We start from the raw sequence: 22,221 nt of genomic DNA, 5'->3' as shown, positions 1-22,221 counted from the left end.
GATGCACATATATATAGAATGAAGGAAAGTCAGCACTCCAAATTTGCAAAAGTTAAAAAAGTGGTTCGTTTAATACATATGCAACGTTTCGGTCCTGTATAAAACATTTCTCAAGCTTGAGAACGTTTCTATACAGGACCGAAACGTCGCATATGGAATAAACTAACCACTTTTTTTTACTTTTGCAAATTTGGAGTTCTGCCTTTCCTTTATTCTATTGTAAGAAGATCCTTGGCCTGGATCTTGGGATTTGCACCCACTCTGCACTTTGATTGTTTTTCAGTGCTGCTCTGGACTTTTCTATACTAAATTTCCATTAAAGTGAAATTCCAGTTTGGGGTCCACTTTCCAATAATATCCTGCATGGCTACTCTAGTGCACTTACCCTAAAATCTGGCACAGCCTTATACATAATCAGATTGATACTTTTTATAAAATGGGTGATTCTGAACAATAAAACTATATTAGATTTTAAAAAAAACAAAAAAAAAACCCACATAAATAAAGGGGTTGTACAGGATTAGAAGAACACGGCTGCTTTCATCCAAAAACAGCACCACACTTGTCCATAGTCTGTGTGTGGTATTGCAGCTAAGCTCTATTCACTTCAGTTGAACTGAGCTACAATGCAAAGCACAACCCAAGAATAGGTGTGGAGCTATTTCTGGAAGACAGCAGCCATGCTTTTCTAAGCCTGGACAAACCATTTTGTTCTATGTAACATGATTGATACTTTAATTGCTCAAAAAGCAAATGCCTAATATGCTATCATCACTATAATTATGACAATAATAGTAATGGAAGACTGCTGGGTCCTGCCCATATAATAACATTACTGTATAACCTTATACTTGTGGTTTCAGGGCACTCCTGTCCAGTCTAGATAGGCTTTCCTTCATGCGGTGCAATGATTAACTTGCTGCTCCAACGCTGTATCTAAATAACCTGGTAGAGTAACTGTTGGCACCCACTCCCCTGGCAACCAGTGCCCAGGGCGGATGCCTCAACAGCCCCTCCTACTTCTGCCGGTAATGGAAGTTTTTTAATAACACTATATTTAATATATTTGTTTGAATTGACCAAATATGAATCTACACATTAGTGTTATGTCTTATAAGAATCCGCGTGTAATCCTTTATTGCCCACCAACTGAGTCAGGTGGTCTGTTTAGTTATACATGCAGAAATATAATTGGGTTCAGTGATAAAATTGTTCTAAACTCATGTCACTTGTGTAATGGATTGCCTTTCTGACCAGCTGGCCCTCCTATTATATCCAGTAATGAGCGTCTGTTTCCCTCTCGCTTCTAGGACAGTTTTCCAGCTCGCTTTGGAGGCGTCCACTTCGTCAATCAACCTTGGTACATACATGCTCTGTATACGATAATTAAACCTTTCCTTAAAGACAAGACACGAAAAAGGGTAAGACATGAAAACACGTGCAAGGCGGCACCCTGGACTTTCTCCAAATCTCCAGAGACCCCTAGTCAGTGTTTCCCGGTGACCTCTGAGATGAAGGCATATGGTGGGTTGTGGTCACAGCTGCGATTTGCAGATTGTCTGCTTCCGATCAATAAACCTGTGGCAATGGATTATATTCAGTTTGAGTCTTTGGGACGAGGGCATCTTTGATCTTTAGGAAGAACAGGAACTAACCACTCAGAATCTCATTTGTGATATGAAGGGGGAATATATTAAAACTCCTGGCAGCGCTAGAAACTGTAATTACAGACAATACTATAAAGGTTCAGATGCCACACATAATGGAGGATATCTATTTACAGCAGAAGGTGTTCTATTTTATCATTTCATTATTTTCTGCAGCTGTATCTGTTCGGCTTAGACGTATCCTCCCGAGTATGGTAATGCACAGTTTTAGATGAAAATGGGAGAGTAGATTACTTTCTTTCTCTTCTTACACAGAGTAAATGAGTCTCTGTCCTTAGTATAAAATTTATGGCTATTACTTCACATATATAATGAGTTCTGATATCAGACAGTGGTCATCAATAAATCCACATACAGAAATACAGTTGGAAGTAATATATTTTATGCAAGTCCCAAAAAACACAATGTACAATATGACTTTACAACATGATAATATAATATATAAACCTTTTTGAGTGCAGGTCTCAAACTATAGACATTCCAAAGAGTATGCATCATAATGGCAGTCCATACAGCTGAAATGGAGATGGCGAAGAGGTTGCACCAGCACAAGTTGAAGTCCTCATAGGTACTGTACACCTACATAGGTATACCCCACACCAAGCACGTGAAATCATGGGACTCAATGATAACTCCACCCTTATACAAGGGTTGAGTAAAAGGTGCAACTCCATAGGTGTTTTCCAGAAATCAATGCACAGCAGATGGTGCAAAGTAAAAATTCAAGGCTATGTACACCTTTGAAAACTTTGTTGTTTTTTTTTTTGTTTTGTTTTTTTTAATAAAAATGTGTATCAGTGGGATTAATGCAACTTTGTAATTACATTTTATTAAAAATTCCTTTTACTTTTTGAAATACAGCTGCTTTGTATTCTGTATATAGAGCAGCTGTATCATGCGCTGAGACCTGAATCCGTCAGGTCCACAGGACTGACGGGTTCAGTGACATGCAGGATCCACCTGTTATTGATCACATCTAAGTTATGAACTTGTATGTGATCAATAACGGCTCGATCCTGCGTGTCAGAAACAAGTAGGACCTCACTTCAGTGACGCTGTCCTATCGAATACCGGTTTCAGCGCTAGATACAGAAAACAAAGCAACTGTATCTCAAAGAGTAAAAATAATTTTTAATAAAATGTAATTACAAAGTTGCACCAATCACACATTTTTATTTAAAAAAATAAAAAAACTTTTTCAAAGTGGTACATAAAAATATTTCCCCTAATATGCCAATATATTGTGCCCAGCTTGTGCCACTGGAGGCACATACTCCATAAGATGTTAAGCGGGCTCCCCCGGGTATGGCAATGTCATATATGTGGATGTAAACTGCTGTTTGGGCACACTGTAGGGTTCAGAAGGGAGTGAGCATCATTTGGCTTTTGAAGAGTGGATTTTTTTTTAATGTAATCTGTGCGGAGTACATCAGGGCATAGTAAAGTGGTATAATAATGAGGTAAATATTGAAATTAATAATCCATAAATGTGTTTTGAAGCAAACCTTTATGCACAGGCCAGTGTCACACTAATAGATGGTGTCCTTTCTTATCCCCCTTTTTGGAACAAACTCTGCACCTTTTTGGGACCTTTCCTCCATTGTAGTTTAGGAAACTTTGTTGTGAAGATGTTGCCATGGTACAATATGGGCGCCCTCACTTCCAGCAGATATGTTGGACCCCCGCCCCCCTTCCTGGTTCCCAAATATGAGGGCCATGATAACCACTTCTTGAAACTGGAGAAATGTTTCCCTCCGGCCTGCACATCAGGAAAAAATTTTCTATTGACATAGCCGAATGAGGGCTTTATTTTTTGCGCGACAAGCTGTATTTTTTATTAGTACCATTTAGGGATACATGCGATATTTTATTCAATTTTTTGTAAGGCAAGGTGACCCAAAAAGACATTCCGCCATTACTTATTTCATTTTTTCACGGCATTCACCGTGCAGTATAAATTACATGTTAACTTTATTTGACAGGTCAGTGTGATTATAGCGATGCCTGACAGTATCACACATGATAGGCTTAAATACAGGGGCCCAACAGCAGGGCCGGCCTTAGGGGTATGCGACCTCTGCCATTGCACAGGGCGCATCACACCAGCAGGTGGAAGGGGGCGCTGCGCTGGCTCCCTTCCCATGCTTGTTTCAGAAGCGCCCGGGCCCGGCGACTCAGCAGCTGCCTTTCCGCCTGGAAGCTTCTTTACTTAGTGGCGTCGCTACCGCTGTAGCTGCCATAGCGGCGGCTATAAACCTATTGGTACAATCAGAAAGTGATCCTGTCAACAGACACTGCCAACTGTGTACTGTGAACAATGATTATAACGAGACCACAATTAAACCAAGAGTATCTTGGTGCATTGACCCACAATACTTGATATATAGCCTATAGAGTGTGGGGTACAATTAACACAACACATATTTGATGAAAAATTAAAAATTTTATTGGAAATAACAACATGTTAAAAGATGAGTCATGCAAAGCATGAATAAAAATGTCTGTCAGATGCAGATGCCTAAATGTAAACATCAATAGAAGAGGGGGTATGAACAATGCATAACTATGTAGTACAATATAGATCTATCCCCAAATCGGATAGAGGCTAGGTGAAAAAACCTTGTAACAGTCTGGCATGACATATAAGGATATGGTGCTAAAGTAGCAAAGTAATTATGCCAGTGAATGAGGAAGAAGAGAACATACCCATGTTAAAGAGGCTCTGTCACCAGATTTTGCAACCCCTATCTGCTATTGCAGCAGATCGGCGCTGCAAAGTAGATTATAGTAACGTTTTTATTTTTAAAAAACGAGCATTTTTGGCCAAGTTATGACCATTTTCGTATTTATGCAAATGAGGCTTGCAAAAGTACAACTGGGCGTGTTGAAAATTAAAAGTACAACTGGGCGTGTATTATGTGCGTACATCGGGGCGTGTTTACTACTTTTACTAGCTGGGCTTTCTGACGAGAAGTATCATCCACTTCTCTTCACAACGCCCAGCTTCTGGCAGTGCAGACACAGCCGTGTTCTCCAGAGATCACGCTGTGACGTCACTTCCTGCCCCAGGTCCTGCATCGTGTCAGATGAGCGAGGACACAGAGGCTACAGATGATTCTGCAGCAGCATCAGCGTTTGCAGGTAAGTCGATGTAGCTACTTACCTGCAAATGCTGATGCTGCTGCAGAATCAACTGTAGCCTCTGGTGCCGACACGATGCGGGACCTGTGAGTGACGTCACAGATCTGCACTGCCAGAAGCTGGGCGTTCTGAAGAGAAGTGGATGATACTTCTCGTCAGAAAGCCCAGCTAGTATAAGTAGTAAACACGCCCCGATGTACGCACATAATACACGCCCAGTTGTACTTTTACTTTTCAACACGCCCAGTTGTACTTTTGCAAGCCTCATTTGCATAAATACGAAAATGGTCATAACTTGGCCAAAAATGCTCGTTTTTTAAAAATAAAAACGTTACTGTAATCTACATTGCAGCGCCGATCTGCTGCAATAGCAGATAGGGGTTGCAAAATCTGGTGACAGAGCCTCTTTAAGCAGCTCTGCATAGAGAGAATGTCAGACCCGACACGCGTTTCGGCGGAAATGCCTTTGTCCGAGGGTGGCGTCTCTCCAGCGGCAGCCTCCGTTTTACAAGGCCTCCATCCAATCAGGTAAGAGAAATTAGGGTCTTGTGATGTAGTGGGCTTGCCCGTTCTGGCGTCATGTGCCAGGTATGAAGATGGCCGACCGTGTACTTCCGGCCGCGCGTCATCAGGCAGGGCATGGAGCAGCGGCGTCTGACGCCGAAGATACACGCCTACCCCGATATTGACACATGGAACGAAAGACAGCTCGGCCACTCCCCCTGATGTAAGCGCTCGGCACAGCACGACACCGAGTATGAAGGCACCAGTGCCGCCCGTCGCTGCTACAGTGTTAGCGACGCCACTATAGCAGAGCAGGGAGGTATCTCCCTGCTCTGCTATCTTCTAGTGCCACTGTAGCTCCCTAAAGGAGCGAAATCCCCATGTGGTCGGGGATTCCGCTCCTGGACGGAGCGCTTTATGTCTCTGTCCATATATGGACAGTGGCATCAGGGGCAACTCCTGAAGCGTAATCCCCGTCCGCAGCGTTTCCGACTCTGTGACCGGGGATTCCACTCCAGGAAAAGCCCTTCACGTCTCTGTCCATAAATGGACAGAGACGTCAGGGGCTTCTCCTGGAGTAGAATCCCTGATGCTGTGACCGGGGATTCCATTCCAGGAGAAGCCAGTGATGTCACTGTCCATAAATGGATACAGATGACAGGGGCTTCTCCAGGAGCGGAATCCCCGGCACAGGGGGATTCCTCTGCTTAAAGGAGCTACAGTGGTGCTATCTACAGGAAAGGGAAGTGCTATCTACAAGGGGGCTGTGGGCTGTGTGGCACTACCTTAAAGGGGACTGTGTGGCTCTACCTACAAGGGAGCTGTGTGGCACTACTTACAGAGGGCTGTGTGGAACTACCTACAGTGGGCTGTGTGGCACTATCTACAGGGGGCTGTGTGGCTCTATCTACAGGGGGAATATGTGAGTGGCGGGCTGATGGTCATTTTAGTGAGAGTGGGGGGCTGATGGTCATTGTACTGTGAGTGGAGGGCTGATGGTGATTTTACTGTGAGTGGGGGGCTGATGGTGATTTTACTGTGAGTGGGGGGCTGATGGTCATTTTACTGTCAGTGGCGGGCTGATGGTCATTTTACTGTGAGTGGTGGCCTGATGGTTATTTAACTGTGAGTGGGGGCCGATAGTTTTCAAGTGGTCTCCACCTCTGAGCACCAATTTTAATTAATAGAAGCCGTTTGGCGCTTTTTTGCCTGTGTTTTTTTGCATTAGCTTAAAAAAACCGCAAAAGAAAAGGTCAAACAACGCTGTCAATTCCTGAAGGAATTTTGAGGCAGATTTTTTTTGCCTTACAAAAAACACTGTGTGAACATACCCTATGAGTGTAGTGCTTGTTTTTAGCCATTTTCTGTCTTTCTCAAGAAACAATTTTTGGTAGGGGTGCCCTGAGGAAATTTAATTTTTCCAGTGGTGCCTCGGGTCCGAAAAGGTTGGGAAACTCTGTACTAGGCTACAGGATCACGCCGGCCTACGCAAGGATCCCGTCGTGGAGCAGCTTAGTTCGTCGTGGGAACAGAGCCTAGGTGACTACAATTTTTTTTGTTTGGGGGCACTGTCTACAAGGGGGAGGTGGGGGATTATGGTACTGTCTACAGGTAGGCTGTATGGCACAAACTACTGGGGGGGCACTATCTACAAGGGGGGCTGTGTGTGGCAGTCAGGGGACAGGGGCATTATACTGTGTGGGGGCCACTAAACGGACATTATACTGTGTAGGGGGTACCACAGCGGGCAATATACTGTGTGTGTCACTTAGGGGGCATAATACTGTGTGGGCGCAATTAGAGGACAAAATACTGTGTCCTTGAAGGGGTTATAATATTTTATGTTATTAAATATTATTATACTGCATGGGGGCACTAAAGGGGCATTATACTGGGTGGGGCTCTATATAGGGCATTATACTGTGGGGGGGGCATTATACTTTTTTTATGGGGAATTTTTTTCATGATGGGGTGGGGCGCCAAAAGTTAATTTCGTACAGGGCGCCATCTTTCCTAAGGCCGGCCCTGCCCAACAGACAGTACACATGATAGTTTTCCATACAGGGCCTCAGCAGAAAGTATCACACATGACAGTATTAGATACAGCAGCTCAGTATACAGTTTCATACATGATAGGATTAGATATAGCAGCCCAGCAGACAGTATAAAAAAAAGAGGCTTAGATACAGTGGCTCAACAGACTCACCTATTAAAAACTAAATAAACCCAAGTTAATACTGTAACTATGGACAGACATGGTGTAGGGAAGGGCATGGGCACTCCTGGCTTCAGGGCTCGGTCGCAACTGCGACCGTAAGGCTGTGTTCACACAGAGTTTTTTTGCAGTTGGAATGGCAGATAGAAAAATTAAAAGGCTTGCACAAGATAAAAAGACACAGTGCCTCATCTGTTCATGTGTTGTGTCTGGTATTTCAGCTTATCTCCACTGAAGTAAAAACAACTGAGCTGCAATACCATACACAACCTGTGGACAGGGGAGACACTGTTTTGGAAGAAAGCCGTCATGTTTTTCTAATACTGGACAACCCCTTTAACTAGAAGGGATTTGTAGGATAACATGCACATTATATTTGGAATAATTATGGCTGACAAAATTTTTAGCAATTACAGATCATTTCCTGTAATATTTTTTTTACATTTTTTATTTTTGTTTTACAGATTTTCCTCCATGGTAACAATCTTAACAGTCTGCACCAGTTGATCCACCCAGAATGTTTACCATCTGAATTTGGGGGTACACTGCCTCCGTATGATATGGGGACATGGGCGAGGACTCTGCTTGGTCCTGATTATAATGATGAAAATGAATATACTCACACTTCTTATAATGCTATTCATGTGAAGTATGCTCCTACCAACCTAGAGAGAGACTGCTCGCCGAAATATATGAAAAGGTAATTATCTTCTACAACTACTTGTATCTACTTACTATAGTTCACCATCAGATTCACACTACATAACAAGACTCAATATTTTCATCCCTTATTGCGCATAATGATTTGTAATACATAAAAATGAGAATACTGTACTCTACCCTGTGTTGCCTTTGTATAAGCTCCTTGAATCTGATTCAAGATGTAAATTATTTACATTGACAGAGTTGGTTTATTTGACAGTTTAGTGGTTTTTCTGTAAATTATATTGGCTGTAGGACACTAGATCAACAATATGTAAGCTGTTTTAAAATCTCAGCGCAATTATTCCTGCTCATTAGGTTACAACAATAGACAAAAGTGGTTTAAAGTGTTGTGTCATCAGATTACCTATGGTTTTAAAACAAGTTTTTATGTTCAACATATTATCTAATCATTTTTAGTGGATTTTTATTTTTTTTTTCAATTTTTCATGTCACTGTCTATATTTAAATAAAATACTGAAATCTTGCAGTTTTGACTCTGGCCTCTGAGCCTCACAATAGACTGACCCTTCCTGTTCTGTAGAGATCACTTCTCAGTAGTCACCTCATTATCATCACAGGCAGAATTACAATGAACGTTAATACCTATATATAGATAACACAGGATCCACTATTCACATTAGATGATGGACAAAACTCCCCTTCTCTCCCTTACCGCACAATAACCTCTGGACAGGTCACAGAGCATATCTAGAAAACTCTACCATAGAAGTCAATGAACATCTTCCTACGGTCCATTTGGCTGCTGTAAAGCATATCTTTAAATGCTGTCAACAGCAGCTCAGGCAAGATGCATGCCATAGTCATGTACAGATAATGTCAGGGTAAAACTTCCTTTTCCCTGTTATTTCACACCGAATAACCACCTCTGTATGTTGGGTACTGAGGGCATGCGTGGAGAAAATATACCAGGCAGACAAGTTGGTACAGATCCTCCCTCAGTTAAGTAGGAAGTAAGAACTGAACTTTTTATTGAACAAAGAAAGAAACACAAAACTCCTCCCTAGAGATGTGGGACGTGCTTAAGCCCCATTGGCTCTATTCAGCTGTAAGTTCATCTGTACACTCCTCTTGCATTCCAGGGGTGGTGTCTCCATAGGCGTGCCCCTGATACAGGTTCCATCTTGTTTCATTTACAAATCTTTGGGGAATATACTGATATAAAGCAATAATGTTTTTGCAAACAACATACATTGTAATGATCCCTGACAATAATAGAATAAAAAAAATCTTGGGGGTTTTTTTTAACACTTATTTTTCATTTTGCATAATTCCTGACTGGTCTATTTCTGAACTTTGTTAGGCTGAGTTCACATTGCATTTTTTCCTCCGTTTGGCATGTACATCGTGGAAAGATACCAACGTACATGCTAAACGTGTCCATAGGGCTCTATTAGACAGAGGCCAAAAGAGTGTCCTTTTGGTCTCCATCTGGCCTGTATAAGTCAGTAAACTGCAAAAATAATTAAGTATGGAATACCGTAGTACACTTCACTATATGCTGTAGTATTCATATAGCCTATAGGTGACGGATGGCAACATATGGCATCTATCACAAGCATACATTTAACGGTTCCGTCATGACCTTTTCACTAGCTTTTTCCTGTGGTATCCATTAAACGGATGCCATTATAGCCTATGGGTGATGTACACGTTAAACGGATGTAGTGGCATCCGTCATCTATAGGCTATAACGATATCTGTTTAACAGATACTTCATAAAAACCTCACAATCCCATATTAATCATAGCATCCATTTAACGTATACGTCGGGAGCTTTTCCTGGCATATAAGTTAAAAGGAGGACAAAAAAAACGCAGTGTGAACCTCTCCTTTCTTGTCACACACAGGGCTGAGTCTCTGTATGATACTGGTTTGTCGCTTACCTGCCTGTTGCCTATGAATAAATGTCGTCTGCCTTGACTTTCTGCATTGCCCAACTATGACTTTGCCTCAACGGCCCTTGATATTCCAGCCTGTGCTCTATTTTGGGAACTACAATCTGGATTAATTCCAGGAAAGACCATATGTCCTTTCGGGGGGTAAAGGATAACCTAAGCCAAATCTAATAACAACCTAATGAATTCATTCCTGGCTCCTAAAAAAGTTTGCAACAAAACATTTCTGCACAGGTCACATTCAAAGTCACTTCACCTGTGTCTTTAGACCAATAGATAAGAGAAATCTACGCTGTGAAATATTGCAGTCCCTTACACAAGCACGGTGCATCATTTTTGATGTGTATAACCATCGTATACCTAAATAGCATGACAGGAAGTTAATGGAAAGGGAGAAAGCAACCATATACTCCCCAGCTGTATTGCAGCCTGCAGCACAAGATATAAGCGTGGTTCAGCAGTCGCAGCTGTGACTTGCTATCAGATTAATGGCATTGACCTAGACCAAGGACATGCTTGCAATTAAAATAGCAATCCCATGTATTATTCCACCACACAGCTCAATAGGACTCAATAGAATTCTTGTTTGCTTCTTATTTCTATGGGGTATTTTTCAGCAATAATTATGTACAGTATAGTTTGCATAAAGGTACTAACTATAAAGAGCATTTATGAAAGTTATTACAAAAGTGTAAAGGTACATTCTTTACACAGGGTGGTAATATATTGCGGCAGAGGGCCATTCCTTCCCCATATGAATGGACCCTAAAGGGTGATTTGACCCCTGGTAAGCAGTAACATATCTGCTGCTATTTTTTTTTATCATCAATATTTTTATTGAAAATTTTTCAAAATGACAAATATAATACACAATAACCACAAACACATGGTTGTACAAAAACGCATTATAGCACATAATATACTTAGTACATAGAACTAGCATAGTGTCGTAAATTGGCTACTCAGAGTCATTCTAAGCACCCCCACATTTATACAAAGTACTAACCATGCGGAGAGATAAAATACATTAAAACATGTTGCATGTCGTCAACACACACAAAAAGGCCCTGAAAATAGGGCTAAAGCATATGTACAGAAAACCCCAAAAAAAGAGAGCGTTTCAGGTTTAAATATATCGGTTTCAAACATGTATTACGGGGATATACAATTTTGAGAAAAAAGATGCCAATTCTTCCAGGTCTCTACATACTGCGGGTATTTGTGATCTTTATATGCCATCATTTTTTTCATAAGCACATGTAGTATTTAGCATGTCATATATTTCCCCAACAGAGGGAAGGTTGACACTCTTCCAATACTTAGTTATCCCTAATTTAGTAGCCAAAAGGATATGTGCCACAAGTACCCTATTTTCTATAGGTATCTCATTTATTCCGAGAAAAAGAAGTGCTAAAGATGGTGATAGCGGAATGACCTTATTGCACAACCCGGAAAGCAGTTGAAAGATCGATGACCATAGAGGAGCAAGACAAGGGCAAGACCATATTATATGTATGAGAGTACCTCTGTGCCCACAACCCCTCCAGCAAAGATCAGAAGAACCCGGGTACATACGGCTCAATTTATCGGGTGTATAATACCATCTGAGGGCTGTTTTGATAGCGGCTTCATAATGAGATACACATTTAAAAGTAGAAACAAGGAATTTCAAGGAGTATGTCCATTGGGATAAAGCGAAGGTCTGGCCTAGGTCCCTCTCCCAAGCAAGGAGGGGGGAGGTTTTAACAAACGAGGATTTAGAGCCAATTACAGAATAAAGGGGTTTAAGGCGGACTGGGGTATCTGATGGGGCTGACCATAATTGGAATACGTCCGCATTGGCTAAAAGTACGCTCAAATCCATAGTAGGTAAGAAATGTCTAATTCGTAAGTATTTATAAAAATCTCTATGTGCAATACCATATTTATGGGTCAGTTCCGAATACGGGACTAACTTCCCGCCATCCAATAGATCCGTTAAGTATACTATGCCTCTCTCTTTCCAAGAGTCCAGTTTCATGTCTAGAAGAGCAATGTGAAATATCTCAATAGGCGTTACATGCTGTAAGGAAATTTGGGAAGATTCGCTACCAGAGTGAAATTTTTTCCAGTAAAACAGAGAAGTAGACAAAAAATAGGGAAGACGGGCTGGTAAAGCTATTGTAATCAGAGCCGCTATCAGTAAAGCCCTCAAATTTTGACCCGGAGCTAAAAAGGTCTCTATGTGTATCCAATGTTGAGACACATCCCCAATCCACCAATTCCTTAAAGGAACAGTGTCATCACAAATTATTTTTTTATATGTTAAAGATGTTAGTGCTTTATTAAAAACGTTTATATTCATTTGTGTGTTTGTGTTTTACTTTTTCTTATTTTTACACTTTTTCTTCCCTATGGGGGCTGCCATTTTTTGTTCCATTTCTGTGTGTGTCGATTAACGACACATACAGACATGGAATACGGCAGCCACAGTCCCATAGGGACTGCGAACGGCTCCCGTCCCATTGACTGCAGTGTACGGCGTCTGTGTGGGAACTGCGCATGCGCCGCTCCCACACAGTCCTATTCGAAATTGGCGCCGTCCGGTGCCATTTTCCTGTGGACCGGAAGTCGCGGCCGGACAGTAATATTACTACTTCCGGTCGCGGCTTCCGGATTTGTGCACTTGCACCAGCGGCAGCAAACGGAGCGGACGGGCCGGAGGGAGCCGCGGCGGCAGGAGCAGGTAAGAGATTTCAATGTATGTTCGTGTTTGTGTGTGTTTACTACTGTATGTAAACCTACTACACTGTGGGTTAGCTCAAAAAATGGCGACACACAGTGTAGGAGGTTACATCGTTCAAACCCCTCGTTTATCCCGGCACTAGCCAGGATAAAGGAGGGGGGGATGCTGAGAGCTCACTAGAGCGAGGGCTTTTAACCCAATGTTGCAATGCTGCAATTTTGGGAATAGCTCCATCTAGTGACCAAAAATGGGTAGTATTATAAATTAGAATTAATTTATAATATTTCCTGACTCGTGAAAAAAATAAAAAAAATTTGAACAATGTTTAATCACCCACACACTAAATGTTTAATTTTTAAAAAAAAAACATGTTTTTCTGGCAACACATTCCCTTTAATAACGATACTTGAGTTGCGTAATAATAGTCTGAAATGTTAGGCAAACTTAAACCGCCAAACTTTTTATCTCTGTTAAGGATTGAAGAGGCAATTCTAGGTTTGCCTGGTTTCCAAATGAAGTTGTTTAACAGTTTCTGTATTTTATTAAAGAAGTAGGCTGGTTGACGAATAGGGACGGTTCTGAAGATATACAAAATTTTGGGCAGAATTAACATTTTGAAGGCTGCTATACGACCCACCCATGAGATTTCAGATTTATTATACAATTGCATATCTTGTTCTATAGTTTTCAACAAAGGGATGTAATTATATTTATATAAATCCTGTACCGAGGTAGTGACTTCTATACCAAGATACCTCACATGTTGTGACTGCCAATCCATCGGGAATTTACATTTTAGCGAAGCCAGTGCTTCCGCCTGGATATTAAAAGGCAAGATTTGGGATTTATGCTCATTAATTTTGTATAGGGAGAGAGATCCAAATTCCTTAATTACCGCCAATGCTACCTCCAAGGATGTCTCCGGCTGCTCCAGTGTCAACAAAATGTCATCAGCAAATAACGAAATACAATGCTGTCTATCACCTATACGGACCCCTCTAATTTCTGAGTGTGACCTAAGCGCCTGGGCCAATGGTTCTATAGACAATACAAATATAAAAGGGGACAAGGGGCACCCCTGTTTGGTTCCATTCGTTATATCAAAACTCTCAGATAGTGCTCCATTCACAAAAACCTTCGCAGAGGGTGTAGAGTATAGTGCCCTGATAGCTCTTAATATTCCATCCTGTATTCCCATTTTTTCCAACACTGAGAAGACAAACGACCATCGCACCCGGTCGAATGCCTTCTCCGCGTCAAGAGTCACTGCTATTTTTTTAACAATATTAAACTAAGGATAAGCCTAAACGGCTTACCTGTCAGACGTGCTGCTGTCGGGTAGTAGCTTGGGTAAGTTTGGCATAATGACTTGCATACGCCAAAACGTGCAATTTGAAAAGCTGTTGAGCACAACACTGATGTATTAAAAGTCTTGTCCCATGCATCCGTTTCACAAATGTTCCCTAGATACCCGAAGATTACAATGTTTGTATAGTGTAGAGAATGTATAGTCTTTGGGCCACTCCTTTAGGCACAGTGTTTTTGGATGATTTCTCTGTCTGATAACTGGACAGCCTGCAGACTGCTTATAAACTATAAGCCCTCACGGACATTGCCCTCTATCCTTCAGTACCAATCTATTACTCTGTAAGCTCATGTCACCTATTGTACTTGCTTGTTTTCCTCATTTATTTATATGTTATGTATTTAACCCCTTAATGACCGGGCCTGAAAAGACCTTAATGACCAGCTAAATTTTTCTGGTTTTGCCTCCCTGCCTTTGAGCTGACATAACTTTTTTATTTTTTCATTGACGGGGCCGTTTGAGGTCTTGTTTTATGCAAGAGAAATAGTATTTTCTCCCTCCGCAGTTTGGGGGTAAAAAAAATATTTTTTACGCCGTGAATATAGGAAAAAGCAATTCTCTGCATTGTTTATTTTTGATCCCGTTGATGTTTCACGCTAAATAACCTGTTAAATTAATTTGTCAGGTTATTACGATCGTTTAGATACCTAATATGTGTAGGTTTTTTGTTTTTATTTAATGTAGGGGCAATAAAATATATTTTATGCAAAATAATGACTTTTTTTTGGGACTTTTATTATTTATTTATTTGTTACTTTTGTTTTTAAATCCCATTAAGGGATAACTTTATTTCTAACTTTATTTTTGACTTATAAAGTATTAGCATACTCCTGTATGCTAATACATTACACTGTGCCACTATGACACAGGCTGCTGATCGGGCAGCACATGGTGTGCCCGAACAGCACGCAAATGGAACAGACAGCCCTGGGGTCCTTTGTAGGTACCCAGGGCTGACTGCAGAGGGATTCCACGATGTTTGATCGCATCACCGGAATCCCGGTTATGCGATCAAAGAGGGGAATTCCCTTTGATTATGCCACAATCACGGACCGCAGCAATCAAAGGATTAAACAGCTGGGGTTGGAATGTTTTCCAACCCCAGCTGTGTTCAGGAGGCTGCTCTGAGATCAGGAGCTGTTAGTTATGCCCAACTAGGGCCTTGCCAGCAAGTAGAGACACGATGAAGGTGATCTTGGTTCCGTCCGACGGAAATGCTCGGGCGTGCAGAGAAAAAATGGATATAGAATTGGTTCAGAAATCCCCTGCACGTCTCCATGGAACCGAGAAGGTAATGGCAGCGAGAACCGGGAATCCGAACTGGAACCGCCAGGAGTAGCAAGAGGGTCGATAGGGGGAGCTTGTATAGAGGAAATGGAAGCAGTTAGCACCCCTAGCTGCTGTGCCATGGAGTCCACCACCACAAGACATTGATCCTGTCTTGTTCGGAGATCCTGCAGGTCCGCCTGCATGGCTTGGGAGGGTGACATGCCCTTAAATTGACCAGCGGGGTCCATGGCCTCAGTGTACTGTCACGAGGGTGTGGACCCACTGGGCCATATGGCGTAGCGGGATGGCAGCTGGCCAAACAGGTATGGTACAAAGTCTATAGTCCAGAAAAGGGTACCTGAGGCAATGTAGAAAGCAGCAAGGCAGGCTCGGCTGGGACCAGGCGGCAGGTAGACGTCAGGCGTGGAGCAGCAGAACAGGCGTGGAGATGGAGTACAACACGACAACAGCTCAGCACAGCAGTAGACCAGGATGGCACAGATAGCACAGGAAACAGGATACAGGTACGGGGAACACTGGGAAGCTGGAAGACACTTAGGAGACCTTTCGCAAGACAGACTAAGGGAAACAACAACACTCAGGCATAGAAGCAGGGGGCTGGACCCCTCTTATAGTCCAGGGTACTCACGGGTCAAAGTTCATCACAAGTTCCGGTGCGCGCGCTGCTCCTTTAAGAGCGGGAACCGGCTGAGGTGAGTGGACACGAGCGCTCGCGTCTCCTGAGGAGGAGGCTGGGGCCAGCGCTTGCCAACTCGTGGCTGCGGCTGTCAGGGGGAGGTTGGAGCCGACGGCCCGCAGCCACGGACATTACATTATATTACATAGTTAGTACGGCTGAAAAAAGACACATGTCCATCAAGTTCAACCAAGGGACGGGAAAAGGGAAGGAAAAATTTCTACACATAGAAGCTAATATTTTTTTGTTCTAGGAAATTATCTAACCCTTTTTTAAAGCCATCTACTGTCCCTGCTGTGACCAGCTCCTGCAGTAGGCTATTCCATAGATTCACAGTTCTCACGGTAAAGAAGCCTTGTCGCCTCTGCAGCTTGAACCTTTTTTTCTCCAGACGGAGGGAGTGCCCCCTTGTTTTTTGAGGGGGTTTTACAAGGAACAGGATATCACCATATTTTTTGTATGTGCCATTAATATATTTATATAAGTTAATCATGTCCCCCCTAAGTCGTCTTTTTTCAAGGCTAAATAGGTTTAATTCTTTCAATCTGTCCTCATAACTTAAATTCTCCATGCCCCTAATTAGCTTCGTTGCTATTCTTTGTATTTTTTCCAACTCCAGGGCATCCTTTCTATGAACTGGAGCCCAGAACTGAACTGCATATTCTAGATGAGGCCTCACTAATGCTTTGTAAAGTGGCAATATTACATCCCTGTCCCGTGAGTCCATGCCTCTTTTAATACACGACAATATCCTGCTGGCCTTTGAAGCAGCTGATTGACACTGCATGCTGTTATTGAGTTTATGATTTACAAGAACACCCAGATCCTTCTCAACAAGTGAATCCGCCAGTGTAGCTCCCCCTAGGACATATGATGCATACAGGTTGTTGGTACCCAGATGCATAACTTTACATTTATCTACATTAAACTTCATCTGCCAAGTGGACGCCCAAACACTTAGTTTGTTTAAATCTGCCTGCAATTCATGAACATCTTCCATAGACTGAACTATATTACATAGCTTGGTGTCATCTGCAAAAATAGAAATAGTGCTATTAATCCCATCTTCTATATCATTAATAAATAAGTTGAATAATAGTGGTCCCAGCACTGAACCCTGGGGTACACCACTTATTACCGGGGACCATTCAGAGTAGGAATCATTGACCACAACTCTCTGGATACGGTCCTTGAGCCAATTCTCAATCCAATTACAAACTATATTTTCTAAACCTATAGTCCTTAATTTACCCATTATATAATACATAAATTTCACTTTTTGAATTGAATTACTGAAATAAATTAACTTTTTGATGATATTCTAATTCATTGAGTAGGACTAGTATATTTGGTATCGCCATAATGGTACAGACCCACAGAATAAAGGTGGAATTCCAGATTTTTTTTCAATCCCACACTCAAAAAAAGTTAATAAAAGTTATATATACCCAAAATAGTGCAAAAACCAAAATACAAGTCATCCTGCAAAAAAACAGTCCCTCATATTGCTCCGTTTACGGTACAAAAAAAGCTATGGTTCTTAGAATGTGGTGACACAAAAACAAATTAATTTACAAAAAAAAGTGTTTTTAATGTGCAAAAGTTTTAAAACATTTTTACATACTATATAAATATGGACCAAATATTGATTCCAGCACTTGAACGTTTGATATGGAAATCTTGAGACTATTATATAGTGATGTTCTAATTTCCTCAAATGAATTCACCACATTTCCAGTCTTGTTAAATTTTGACCTTCACATGAATTAGATTTCATGGTTGCATAATTTAGAAGAGTCTCTATAAATCAAACAGCACAATTTATTAGCTGTATACCCCTTTTTGCAGGATGTAGACATTTGATCTCATCAAAGCTTTATTAGACTAACTAGGTAATTAACAGAACTCAAAATATCAATGAAACCTCCACCTCAGTCGTACAAAATGCTCCTTCCCAACCCATTTGTTAGATGTTCTAGAAATCAATTCTGCAGGAATAAACGGAAATGGAAGAACAGGATGTGATCTTGGCCATTAAAGGGTTGACACTCCTATATGGTTAGACAGTCACGTTCATATGATGTCAGGGCTAAATAGTTATTCTTAACTCTCATTCTTTTCTTGATATGATAGTAGTAGCGGCTTTCAGACTCCTATTTTCCCACCCAAAGACAATATGAGGTAATCGGTAGTCTCAGATGTTTCCTACAATGTGCTGACACCTGTAATTAGACATCAGCACAGCGTAAGAGAATAGAGCGGGCAGGCACAGCTGGTGACATCACTCACCATCATCTGCCCACCTGCCTGCTTTTGAAGCTGAGAGCAAAAATAGGAGCAACAGGAGAACGGAGGAGAGGTATTTTGTTATCAATACCCCCCCCCCCCAAATTATTATTATACCCCATTGTTCCCATATAGTATCTTTAATGGCATAGTAATACATAATATGACTAATTTAGAAAAGAAAACTTTAGGATAACTGTTACAGAAAGTGTCTCAACTATGGGCATAATCACCAGGGTAGCAGGTATTGCCGCTGCTATGGGGGTCCAGCAGATAATGGAGGCTTATCTCTTCTCAGAAAGGTCAAGTGCACATAGTGATCACTGAAGATGAGGAAAGTAGAGAGTGGAAGAGACTGTAGAAAATGCAAAGTTGCTGGGTAATCAAGGAAGGATAAAAAGACACAAAGGACACAATGGAGACCAAAATAATCTTCATTTTAATTTCCTGCTCAAGGTGGTCATGAAGGAGGGGTGACAACTTTTGCAACTGAAGCCCATGGTTACTTTTTACGCCCCATAACTATCTGGTGTGCAATAAATGAATGATCTAAACCTGCTTTTGGTGAAGAATAGACAGACCTTAATTAGTTTGACCTAGTATTTTTGGAGTAAAGAACTTTGTATGGGCTTCATAAATGTGCCACAGGCAAAGAAAACACGCAAACTCCATGCAGATGGTGCCCCTGGCATATGCAGCAATTGCCTTATGTCACTGCCCTGAGAGAGTATTAGTAAAATATAGGCAGCCTTTCTGGCTATGGCACTACACATACTGTCATAAAATAACCCGCGACTGCTGTCGAAGAGTTATGTCAATAATAGAAAAAAGAATAGGGAACTGCTGCATATACAGACACCTAATATACAAGTATAGGTTTATCTTTGGTTCATGAACCTGAGCTTTCATACTGTAGGTGTAACTTGAAACACCTGGGCCCCAATGCGCAGTGAATTACATGACCCCCACCTACCATGTGCCATATATAACAGTGGTGTCGTCTTATGCAGTAGAGGGACTTTTGGACCCCTCAGGCATAAGGACTTGGGGTGCACTTATAGCAATATTAATATTTTATGCACTGATTTAACTACTTTCTTTTTAAGTTTGTCAAGAGAAAGCTTGTTGTTACTGGCATCACAGACTTGAAATAAGATCCTTACTTGTAATAACATATTTATCATTCTAAACAATTTCATCCAAAATGTTTCTCTACTGACCAGTTTTCATGGCCACTTGATGAGGGTTCCATCAGAATAGTACAACCTTAGGCCCCATGCACACGCAATTACGGACCATATTTGCTGATCAAAGTACGGACACATTCATTTCTATTGCCCACGGACACCTTCCTGTATATTTACGGGAAGATGTTCGGGCCGCAGAAATGACCCGCAAAAAATAGGACATGTCCTATTTTTTATTTTACAGACCGTGCTCCCATACTTTATATTGGGAGCAAGGCCCGCAAAAGCGGATGACTGTCTGTACCTGTAATCACCGGCCGTTATTACGGGCGTGGCCGTGTGAAGGGGGCCTTACACCCAACTTTACCCCAAATCACTGCTTTATGGCTTAGAGCGACTCTCCGGTCCCAGGACAACATTTTAAATATGATGGTGTATATGTAGTAATATTACTGTAAATAATATTATTTATATAATAGTAATATTGTGTAAATAATTTTTATTAAAAACGAGTTTTACTTTTTTAGATACAGCTGCTCTGTATTCTAAATTTTTTGCCTTTCAAAGGTTTACATGGCCTTTAAGGCTCTTTTACACGGGCCGGTTATCAGGCAGACGAGCGTTCCCAATCATTGCCCTGTATAAACAGGGCAGCGATCAGCCAATGAACGAGTAAATGCTGATTGTATCGTTTATGCAGCCTAAAATATTATCGGTGTCGGCAGCACATCTCCCTGTGTAAACAGAGAGACGTGCTGCCGACATGATAGAAATTAATGGGGACGTGCGATCATAGTAATGAGCGCTCGTCCCCATACATAGCTCCTTGTGAAAGGAGCAAACGAGCGCCGATCAACGAGCGGTGTCGTTCATCGGCACTCGTTTACACAGTCCACGTTGGGCCGTGTAAGAGAACCCTTAGTCTAATGGAGAGAAGAGAACAACAGAGACCTGATAACAATCTAGAGCAATCTAGTTATTACTGCTTTTTGATAAATAAGGTTCTTATTTATATTATTAAAATTTAAAAACGGTCTTAAATTCATATAAAAGTGAATATGCAAGCTATGAATTTAATAAATAATATATTAATAAAAATATATTTAATATTTTTAACAGCACTGATGGGATCATGTGGTTGCAAAGATGTCAGCTAAGATTAGTGCTCAGGAGGGTAGAGAGAGAAAGGCTAGAGAGGAGCTGACAGTAAGTTGCACACTGAACGACATCCAGCAGCTTGTATTGTACTGTAAGTCATGCAAGCTGCAGAAAACGGTGCAACATTTCTAATTAAAACCAATTGTAAATATGTTTAATTTAATAAAATACATACAATAATTAAAAGAAAGTCTGCAAACATGCCCATATCCTTGAAACCTACCGCCTACCTACACTCAGTAGGTTTGTCCAATTTTACTAATGATCCGATTTAGAGTTAAGTAAGAAGCAGGCAAAAGGAAAATACATAGTACAGAGTGATATGATTATTTCTTATTTCTTGCAGGTCTCAATCAGTGGTAGAACCTGGCACACTGATGCACGAGGACCACAGAGACCGTGAAAACACTCAGCCGCTGCTCGCCCTGGACTAATCTCCCAGACATCACTGCGATCACTTTACAGTTCACCAATGGGTCTTTTTTTTTTCTGTCACTCTGCAAAACATTCACCAGCTACTTGCACAAGGTGCAAAGACTTGTTTAATTTCATTGCCATAGTGCCAACAAACAGCAGCAACTTTATAACTGTGAAGATTCTTTACTGCCAAAAAGGACCCAAACAAAGTGCATTAGAGCCTTTCATATAGTGAGACTGTACTGCCTAATGTAAAGGAAATATATTATAGGGTACATTTTGTCTAGAAAAGCTTATATGGTCAGTATTTTTATAACACGTTCTATGGACCCATAAGTTATCATTAGTTTACCAAGTAAATCACCAGCAGAAAGTTGGCAAATATAACAAAGCTAAGCAAATCTGAAGTACAAATAATGAATCTATTATATCAGGTTAGCTGTTATCGTATGAGTATTTACCTGACACATTGTAAAATATTTTTCACTTTTTTTTTTCATAACTTGATTGGAAATTGTTCTTGTCTGTGGAATTTAATATGTATTTAATGTTATATGCACCAATCAAAGCAAATCTATACACATGTACACAAGTAAGATTGAATGTATCTAGGTTTACCCGACTGGTATTGCCTTGTTTTCAGTGTTTCAGGAGTGAGGCTTTAGGTGATCCACACTAAACTACACATTAAAGGACATTGAATTAACTTTATCTACAATATTTATTTGGAATTATTTCATTCGTATTTCTAACTACCTAAATTTGGTTATGTCGATTGAGCAATGACACAGTGATATTATAAGAAGTAAAACAAGGCATAGGAGTAAGATGTAAGAAGACATTCATATATACTTAAAGCAACCCTCCGGTCCTGAGACAACATTTTAAATATGATGGTGTATATGGAGTAATATTATCTGGTGCCCTCTAGTTGTGCCTCTATGCCGTGGATCAGCTGTTTTAGGGTC

General features: G+C 41.1%; 1 protein-coding gene across 2 annotated transcripts in view; it reads left to right on the top strand.

The window, feature by feature from the left end:
• Positions 1-21,959, top strand: part of CLVS1 (clavesin 1) — a 104,826-nt gene extending 82,867 nt beyond the window's left edge. For both annotated transcript variants that reach the window (XM_075828312.1, XM_075828313.1), the window contains exons 4-6: positions 1,311-1,421; positions 7,992-8,227; positions 21,183-21,959. In XM_075828312.1, coding sequence (XP_075684427.1) covers positions 1,311-1,421; positions 7,992-8,227; positions 21,183-21,270 — 435 coding nt within the window. In that variant the 3' untranslated portion in view covers positions 21,271-21,959. The remainder of the gene's footprint in view (positions 1-1,310; positions 1,422-7,991; positions 8,228-21,182) is intronic.
• The last annotated feature ends 262 nt before the right edge of the window (positions 21,960-22,221 follow it).

Source organism: Rhinoderma darwinii, chromosome 5 (genome assembly GCF_050947455.1).
Source record: "Rhinoderma darwinii isolate aRhiDar2 chromosome 5, aRhiDar2.hap1, whole genome shotgun sequence".
In the NCBI taxonomy this organism is placed as follows: domain Eukaryota; kingdom Metazoa; phylum Chordata; class Amphibia; order Anura; family Rhinodermatidae; genus Rhinoderma; species Rhinoderma darwinii.
The sequence above is the reverse complement of the archived record's forward strand: the minus strand, read 5'-3'. Positions and strand labels throughout refer to the sequence as shown.